This window comes from Halichoeres trimaculatus, unplaced genomic scaffold (assembly GCF_033239565.1).
Source record: "Halichoeres trimaculatus isolate MK-OKI-2021-1 unplaced genomic scaffold, fHalTri1.1 fHalTri1_scaffold_13, whole genome shotgun sequence".
NCBI classification, from domain to species: domain Eukaryota; kingdom Metazoa; phylum Chordata; class Actinopteri; order Labriformes; family Labridae; genus Halichoeres; species Halichoeres trimaculatus.
The window spans coordinates 23,619,874-23,630,097 of NW_027437191.1; the positions used below are offsets into that span (position 1 = coordinate 23,619,874).

A 10,224-nucleotide genomic window follows, 5' to 3' on the forward strand; every position below is an offset into this window, starting at 1 on the left:
CAAACCATGTCAAAATCAACTCCTCTGTCTCACAAATCCACCTATCTAGAATGTGACGTCAAACCCCATTTTAACCTTTAATAACTCCTGAAAAAGAAACTTTTCAGATAAGAGAGGACTTGAACAGAATGCAGCCCAACAATATCTTCATATCACCACAGCAATAGGATGTGAGAAACATTTCTACCAGGTGTTATTCATTAAGTTTGACCACAGCCCATCTGGAATGACTGGGGCGACAGTTTTTGACTTGTACTGCAGACAGACACCATGGGGAGCAGTTTTTGTGGTGACCTCTTTTAAGGTTAATTGAGATGGATATCTTTTTTTATTTATAATCAATGTTTGGCACCACATGCCAGAGGAACCACATATCAATTTGAACAAAGCAAATTGAGCGGGACAGGGAGTCAAAACCGAATTCAACCATCTAATAACTTTCAAAATAAAACACAGCATGTCCAGACCACATCATATCTAGCTTGACTACAACAACATTTTAACATAAGGAGCTTAGCCAGACCAGGAGTCAACAGGTTTGAAGTTTTATAGTCCAACATGAATGAAGAGAGGATCATATGACTCCAGCCGTCTGGCGGTTGTGCAAAGTATCTGACTGAGCACACAGGCTGACTCTTTCACATCATAACACAACTTATTACTTTTATTTTGCTTTAAGAGTTTCCTGATCTTTCCCCTGCTAGAGGTATGAGACAAATAATCGATCGAAGCGAACAGGGAGAGTAAATAAAATCAGGCCAGCACATCTGCAGCTAATCAATAGGAGAGGCTTCAGGTGCAGCTCAAAATGAGTCTGATGAGGAATACAGAGTGGACTGTCTCTCTCTGGGAAAAACCCATCTTGACAGGAGAAGTGCCAGAGCTCACTAAATTAGACTTCAGAAGAAGTGAAGATGTTATTTTCAGCCTGAGAAAGAAGAAACTCTGCATATTCTCAGCTTAAAATGAAGCAAATTTAAGGCTTGTGGCAACACTGATTCTGAAAAGGTCAGGACTCAGATTTCAGCCTCAGTCTGCGTGTGAGTAACTCAGCCCTGTAGCACAAATGCTCTCGTGCATGAGATTACAGCACAGCCAATGGCTTAGACAATTAATTCGTCTGATGAGAAGGGGAGGCAGCTGTCAAACACAGACACTGTGACATAATGGGTGTTCAAGTTCTGCATCTGATGCATAGAAACACTCGAAAAAGTCAGGGTGGGATTGTGTGACCCTGTGCTCTGAGTCTCAGTGTGCTGTTTTACATTTTTCCCAGCCTCCGGCAGTCCTCTCACAGCACAGCAGCCGTCATGCGTTACTTTTTTCCCATTAAATGCCAGCCACTGCGTCTGTCTGCACCAAAAACAACTCGCTGCTCCCAAGCTCACCCCGAGCAGCCTCGACGGGGGCCAAACGTGCGCGCACCAGTGTCACATTTTACTACAGCTGAAGTGGCTTCATCTCATAGATTACGCACAGAGGGATGTACACCTTTGAGACGCAGCAGTTTGTGTGTGGCCAAAGAGGATTTATTTGGGGGGGACCAGAGATGTGGAGCGTCGCAGAGGAATCGATGACATCATGTCTGTGGGGGGAAGATGTAGTTTTGTGAGCCGTGAAAACAGATGCTCGTCTGGCCTCTGGTTGCAGAGTTGGAGCTTGGGGAGGGAGGGGGGACAGGGTGAACTGAGGCGACGGTGTGATGCACTCGCTGTGGTGTGAACGGCGCGTCTGACACACACACTCTCTCTTTCTCTCTCTCTCTCGCACACACACACACGCTTTCTGTTACTACCTGTCCGTCTTTGAACAAATAGTGTCCCTCCGCACACAAGCGCAATGGCGCACTGTGGGGGAATAATCACAGCGGCGCAGTCTGCGCGCAGCTTGGAGGAGTTTTTGTGGACAATGCTTGGTTCAGATGTAGAAATGTGTTGCAGGAGGTTTGAATGTAGGCAGATTTATTAAAGGGAGAGAGCGCGAGTGCGTAATGGCATCACCACGGCGCTGATTCTCACCCCAGTCATGTACACACCGGGTTATACCAGGTGACAGTCAGAGAGAGGTGAGGAAGAGTGGATGGAGCTGAGAGCGCAGCGCTTTAGGGAATGAACTGAAGCTTTAAAGAGAAAACTTTGACTTTTTCTTACCGCCATACTTGTCCCATCTGAAAGATGTGAATGAGGGTCTGCCAAACCCAGACAGACAGGCGGCAGCACCTGTCCCTCTGCAGACTGGCTGTAGCTCTCCGACTACTCAGCCCCTCCACGGAGCCCAGTCCGCCCCCAGTGTAATCCTGCACAAACCACCTGAAGCTCAGGATCTGGACCAGCACCGAGGGCACCAGCACGAAGAACAGGGTCAGGCCCGACCACAGGAAGTCCTGCTTGTGGTAATAGTCGACAGCCAGCCACAGATCGGTCCCCACGTCCCAGAAAAACACCAGCAGCGCCAGGATGATCCACAGGCAGTCCAGCCAGAGGCGCTGCTCCTGCGGTGGCCGCGCCGCATCTCTCCCATTCCCCTTCCCCTTCGCCCGGAGGTAATGCAGGCACGCGCTCCGGCAGCCCCAGTAGCACGACGAGGTGTTGCAGCAATGGCAGATGTGGAACGAGCTGCCATTCCTTGTGTCGTCCTCTCCCGTCCCCACCACCTCGTCCAGGTTGTGCAGCTGGGCGAAACCGGTGACGACCCCGCGACCATCGGATTTCGCTGCCATCTTTCCCTCTGATGTTCCCACCTCCTCCGGCTTCCGGGGTTCGTGACGACACTTCCCTGACACCTGTTTTGCACCCCAAATGTTGGAGCCATCTAAAAGCGGGGTGTCTGCGCGTGGCCGTCGCTCACTGTGTCCCCAGGATGCGCACGAGAGGCACCGCGGACGCAGCACATCTTTCCTGCCTTTGCCTCCTCTGCAGATCTAATCCCACCTGGTTTCAATTATCTAATCTACAAGTTCACGCAGTTTAATTCACACCTCGTCCATCCAGCTGTACCCGTCCAGTTTTTACCTGCGCTTTAATCTCCTCCCCCGCTGTTCTGTTGTTCCCCCTCTCTGCAGCTCTCCTCCAGCTGCAAGCTCAGAGCCAGGAGCAGACCGTCCCTCCACTGTCCCACGCCGACGTAATTCATCCCCCCTCCTCCCTTTCCCTTTCTCTCTCTCCCTTTCTCTCACACACTCACCGTCTCTGCCATCTAGTGTCTCGTTTGAAGCCCCCAAATATGCAGGAGAGGAGTGCATGATGTAATGCAACATGTCTCTCCACCAGCAAACCAACTGTTTCTGATTATTACATCTGAACAGAATCGCGTTTTTTGGGGAGGATGAGGTGTCTCACTGCAGGAAAAAACACCTCTAACATAAAGCATCTCTTTTTTAAAGACAATCAAGTGACAAAATTTCTTCTAAACTCTTTCAAGTCTGCATTAATCTCTATAAGTTTCGATTTTTTGGAGCTGTTTTTGTTTTATTTTGTGTTCTTTTCCATCATAATACAGCTTATTACCTCCAGGGAGACATATAAATTACCTATAGGTGGATCTATAGATCTCCACAGCAGTTGCTATAGTGACATATACGGGTTTTCCCGCCTTTCTGCACCATTATTCCCTCCCAGCAGGGAAGGGGTTAAGCATTTTCCTGAAAAGTGACGTTTTCCCCCTGTGGTCGCATGTTCGAGCACAGAGTCGGTGATTCCGCTCTAAGCTCCACAGCCCGGTGATTAGACCGAGCCCGCTGAGCTGCCTCGCGGGGTCACATCCAATGTGACGCTGATTGGATCAGCCCTGCTGCCTGCTGCGCGCCAACCCGAGACGCGGGAGTTGATGGGAGCTGTCCAGTGCTGAAATGGCGCGTAAACAACAAGTACAAGTCATCCAGGGTTTTATAGCTTCTTTTAATCTTTTTAGAGTACTTTGAGTCAAAGACCACTGTCATTATTGTTGTGTTACTGATCTAGTTTGTTTTTGAATTAATTAAAAAATTTTGGTGCTTGACTTTTGATACTTCTCATCATTTTTATTATTGACCTACCCTTTGAAGGTAGTCTGGCTTCATAAAGCATCTTTCAGAACTCACAAGAGTACGATTTTGTAGGTTTCCAACACTGCCACCCCTTTCCTTCAGGGTTTTGTCTTTTCTTTTTACTGGAACAACATAATGGAATTGCAAAGTCTGTTGTTCTATCTAATCAGATGAAGAAAAGGAGACAGCACAAAAGTATTGGTTCAATCTGCTGCTTCTTTCAGAATGATATGTAAATCTATAAGAAAATGGCACAGGTAGAAATAATAAGATTAGAGGGTAGGGACCACAATTACAATGGCAGGAAGGTTTTCTGAAACAAGACAATAGACATTGCTACAAAATAAAACAGAACATGAAAAACAATCCTTTATACCACACCTTCTCTAATTTATACCACTTTTTTTTTTCTCTTAGCCTTAATACGACACATGAAAACACACTCTGCATATGTCTCATGCCAGTGGAGTTACTTTAAAACTAGGTCAGTGAAAGATTCTGTCAGGGTGCATTTAATTTGATTTGAAGGCATCACAACATGACCATATGTCCCAGCATGCTTATGAAACATCGTGCACTATTTGATTGTTTTCCATTAATACCAGTGCTTGTCACAGGGGATTGTTGTTGTGTGCTTTTTTTTAATCCATCCAGGATGGTGCACAGAGAGAGACAGAAGGACAGGAGTCTTTTGTTTTGGAAATTCATGAGAAGTCAATGTGATGTTGCATTAAAAACCCCAGAAAATCGTCCCCACCTGAGGGCAGAGATTACAGAGAGACCGATGTTTACCCTGGGTATAACTGTGTGCGCATCATGAGACCTGTTCCATCTGAAAGACCCTCATCTTCTCCTCTTGCTCAGGGCTGTAAGGTCAGTTCCTCCTGAGCAGCTCACTGTGTGGCCACACTGAGCTCGGACGGTCACAGGAGACAAGAGTCGGTTCAATTCATCCTTTAACATAATGGAATAACAAGACACCTGTTTGTATTATGAATCAAATTTCAGTCACGTCACTCATTTTACATTTTAACAGTGTGTCTACGCAGGACAGACAGTGGGAGGACACTGAAGCAGACTAAAAAAAAGTTGTATTGTAACAAAATAATTGAAAGAATAAGGTTTGGTGGGAGTGGGCTAAATAAATCAGACGTACTGTGACACACACCTCCTGCAGGAGTAAGCTGAAATGATGCTTTGCAGCCAGCTGTCCTTCAAATATAAATCCTGTATCCTTTAAGCAGATGGAGTAAATCAATGATGCACTGTGGGAAATGTTCTTTATTTAATGGTTATTCTAAAAAGTCTGTGCCCTTCAGGAATGTAAATCAATGCAAGTAGAAGTCAGCGACAGGTCAGCTCATGTGTGATTATCTGCTGCTAAGGCTTTTAAAAGAACATGCAACAATACTAAAATCATACTTTACAGGACACACACACACAGAAAGGTAAAATACATCCAGAGCAGTTATCCAGCTTATCACTGGGCTAACATGCAAATAAGGACAACCATGCATACACTCACACCTCAGTTCTTATTTAGTGTTATCAAGTCTAACATCTTCCTGTACCCTGTAAACCTTATACCATATAGCATGATAGTGTGTTATATCCATTAATTTTGTTATCCCATGCCATGCGCTATCGTGCTATATCCTCATATGATGTGACGTTGTAGTGTATTATAATGTTGTGCAAAGTATTATAATGTAAAGTAACGTAGCATGGGGCTCTATAATGTACTGCAGCACAAACTAGTGTGAGACAATTTGGTCTAACTTAACTTATCTTAACTTAGAAGAACTTAACATAGACACAATGTGGAATAGCATAATGCCGAAATAATGTAAACTGTGGTGTGACTTAACCCAGTGTAACCATAGACTGCATATACAATGGTCAGCTTGGCTCCTCCTTTTACAATTGCACAGTTTTGAGGCCAAAATACCCCCGCCACCATTGTGCAGCCAGAGTCTGCGTAGTACAGACTCTGTAAGGAGCAGGGGGTCAAATGAAATATATTTTTTACTTTTTAAAGTCTAATGTCTTCTTGGCTCTCCCTATTTTACTATTCTTGAAAAAAAAAAAAAAAAAAAAAAAAGAACTAGAGACAACAAGAACAGCAGCTTTCAATCATCGTTAAACATGACCCAAAACAGGATTTTTAACCTCTAATAGCTAATGAAAAAAAAGAACCTTTAAGAAAAAGAGGACTTGAACACAATGCAGCTCAATAATATCTTCATATCACCACAGCATACAGGCGTGAGAAACATTTCTACCAGGTGTTTTTTATAAGGTTTGACCACAGCTCAATTGGAATGACTGGGAAGATGGAGTTTTTGAACTATACTGCAGCCAGACACCAGGGGGAGCAGTTATTATGACCATTTTACTTTGAGCCAAGCCAGATGACATCAAAGAGTGAAATAACATAACTTAATTTAGAATAACTTAATGTAGACATAATGTGGAATTGGGTAATATGGAATAGCATAATTTAGAATAAAGTAACCAAGAATAACACAACCTAGAATAATGTAATGTACTATAACGTAACATAGAATAACATTTTGTAGTGTAAAAAAACTTAGTGCATAACTTTGCATAACATAATACAACAAAGCACAACATAAAAAATTGTTTCATAACTTAATTTAACGTGAAAAAGTGTAAGAGTGTAACATAATGATTTGTGATGTGAGGTGATGTGGTGTAACTTGACTTGTTTATGATTTTGCAGGGTAAAGTGAGGTGATGTAATATAACATAAAATAACAAAGATAGGTGACATTATGCAGCATGAAGGGACCTATTAATAGGTGATGTAATGAAAGTGACCTTAGGTAAAGTAATGGAAAATGAAGTAACATTAACATAAAGTAGCATAACATAAAATAGCACAACGTAACAAATGGTTCTGTAATGCAACGTAAAGTTACATAATTATACCCATTTTATTGAATTCTGCTGTACTGTATAAACAAGTCCTTGTATACTGTTTTAGAGTGTGTGGTATGTTACCATATTGTTTCATACTACAGCAAACTGTGATGTATCCATTGCAATGAACCACATCTTGTGATTTCAAATCACAGTGTACGTACATGTTGTGTTGTAATGTTTCTCATTTAATGATATCGTAGTGGAACATAAAAAATAGTCTCTTGGATAATGTCCCAATTCATTTTTGCATTAAAGCTGCTAATCTACCTTAGTTCCCGGATCTTTGGCTAAATATAGTTATCCATCCATCCATTTTCTATACCGCTTATCCTGTTACAGGGTCGCGGGTGGCTGGAGCCTATCCCAGCAATCATTGGGCGAGAGGCACCCTGGACTGGTCGCCAGTCAATCGCAGGGCTGACACATAGACCGACAACCGTGCACGCACACACTCACACCTAGGGACAATTTGGTGTGACCAATTAACCTGGTAAGCATGTTTTTGGACTGTGGGAGGAAGCCGGAGTACCCGGAGAGAACCCACGCATGCACGGGGAGAACATGCAAACTCCACACAGAAAGACCCACCGGCCGAGGTGGGGATTTGAACCGGTGACCTTCTTGCTGTGAGGCTGCAGCGCTAACCGTTGCACCACCGTGCAGCCCCCTAAATATAGTTATTATTTCTGGAACATGACCTCAGTTTTGGGTCTATCTTGAGAAAATGAAATGAAATCTCATAAACTGAGTAAGAGGACAAGAAAATGAAAAGCACATGACTCTAATGATGTAGGAAAGTTAGAGTAAGGGAAAGTAGAAACAGATATAGCCTGCATTGCTCAGGCTTAGATGGTTTACACAGCAGCCCACATGTAGCGTGTGCTGCACATGATAAATAATGCAAGGAATATAATGAGGGATGAATCATTCAATATGTTTCACATTTGAACCCCTGAGGCTTGTACAAGCTGGACCAAATAACTGCCAATATTCATCAACATAAACTAAAGAAGAAGTTTATCACTGAGCTTCTGGATAACAGCTGTTATCAGCCCCTGCACCCACCATCAAGCCACCATTATCTGCAATGACAGACTGCTCTGATTCACTGGACAGGCCCGAAATAACCAAACAGCAGAATAAACGCCAAACAAGCCTACAGAACAGAAGGATGCATGAGATATTGTCTCCATCAGACACTAAATGAAGGCTGAGTAATGGTGTAGGTGTGAGGACAAACTGTCAGGCCCTAAAATTAGCAGCAGAGTCTTCCAGAAATGCTCTAAACTCAAGTCAAGAAATGTCAGAATCTGAGTCAGGAGCCCCTCGGTGAAAACTCATCCAGGATTTTAAATACAGAATGAATCAATAAATGTTTCTCCAAGTCACCTCCAACAATACAAATAAACCTTTATGCTTCAGTTAATCATCTCCTTCGCATGCACTGAGTCTCTGAGCATCTTAGATAAAAACACAGCGCCCAGGTTCCTCTGTAGAGAGAAGATATTTACTTTGAAAGCAATCTTTATCTTCTTGCAAAAGGCCACAGCATGGCAACTTTTCCGAAGAGGAAGAGTGGATATTTGGTTTGTAAAGCAACGCTGGGTTTCACATTCAATTGAGCCCTGGCAGCCGCACACTTAGTCTTCGTCTTCTTCCTCTTCTGCTGTGTGATGCTGGCCGGAGCAAATCATCCATTGTGAAGCCCTGAGACAGGCTGCAAGAGAAGCAAATATGGCGCTGATTTGCAATACATCACTCACATGCATGCACTGACAAAGACATGTCAAAAGTAAACAGGCTTCTTCTTCTTCTTCTTCTTCTTTTTCTTCTTCTTCTTCTTCTTCTTCTTCTTCTTCTTCTTCTTCTTCTTCTTCACCCTCTCCTTGGAAGCATTAGAGGTAAAAAAAAAAAAAAATCCCCAGGCTGCAGTTTTTTTCACACTTTTCCTCACTTTACTGTAATTGCTATTTTTCCATATGGCTCCTTTTCAATCCCCAGCCATCCAAGAAGGATGGATCCCTTTTTTAAATCTGTCCCCTGAGAGCTTCTCATCTTTCCCTCCCATGTGTTGGTCAGTAATTGCTTGTTAGTCTTACTATATGGACGCTATTGATGCCAATTTACGCCCCTTTGTAGGATATTCCAAGCCCTAACTTTTTTGTTCCTGGGATATACAGGTACAAGATTGCTTTTGCGCATTTATCAAATAGTAAACACCCTGTTTTGTTGGATCTTATTTATTTACCACCTACGCATGTTGGAGGTCCACCAACCAAAATAATACACAAATGTGCATACGGTTTATAATCATACCTCAATTTTACAGTCATTTGCCTCACAGGTTTTTGCAAAATTTACCTTTCAGGTTTCTGAAATCAAGTCATCCTTGATGACTTGATAGGCTTCTTTAATTCACAATTAATGCCACAATGCTCCCCTAAAATTTGTTCAATATCACCACCTAGTGTCCATTTTGATGTTGTTTGATATTGAATAAAGCTGAAGTTAAATGATGATACTGTAGATGCATGATTATTCATCTTCACATGTGAGAAATATTAATTTACCTCACTTAATGATATTTATCAGTTTTAACATCATCATCATCATCATCATCATCATCATCATGAAAAGGTAAATAAAATATGTGGTTCGGACATTTTTCACAGCATTGCTGAGGACCGAACCCCAAAACATTTAGCCACGTGCAAATATCTATTCAGTAAAAATCGTATTGATTAACTAGTAAATTATCATTGATTTCACTGGTTGAAATATTTTCTCTTTGTTTGACATGAAATCCACACAGTAAAGACAGTGTGGATAGATTGGAAACTATGCACATATTTGAAAATAAAAGAGAAACAATAATTCAGTGAGTGATTACACTGCACAGAACACATAACCAACTTTCTGATAGCAGTTGAAATCGGAAAATTTATGTTATATAAAAGTGTTGAAAGAAAGAAAATGTTGGCAGACTTGAGAAGAAAATGTCAGACACAATGAAGCTCACCCTTTTCTACCACAAGGCGAGAAATCCGTTGGGAAAATATTGCATGAGCTGTAAAATGTATCAGTGAAGTGACAGCAGCAGCTGGAGGTGATGTTGAATGTCTGACTACCATGTTGTGCCCAGTTTTTGATGTATGTTGAGGATGAGACTTGCACAAATTCTCCTGACTGCAAACACAGAAGATGTCCAAAGGAAATGTCTAAAAACTGACCCAACCTACACTGAGCAATGGTTA

The 10,224-nt window shown here is 42.5% G+C and overlaps 1 protein-coding gene across 1 annotated transcript in view; it reads right to left on the bottom strand.

Annotated features, from left to right (window-relative positions):
* The window catches only part of xkr6b (XK, Kell blood group complex subunit-related family, member 6b), an 80,308-nt gene extending 77,204 nt beyond the window's left edge, over positions 1-3,104 (bottom strand). The window contains exon 1 of the mRNA XM_074685667.1: positions 2,151-3,104. Coding sequence (XP_074541768.1) covers positions 2,151-2,719 — 569 coding nt within the window. The 5' untranslated portion in view covers positions 2,720-3,104. The remainder of the gene's footprint in view (positions 1-2,150) is intronic.
* Positions 3,105-10,224: the final 7,120 nt, after the last annotated feature.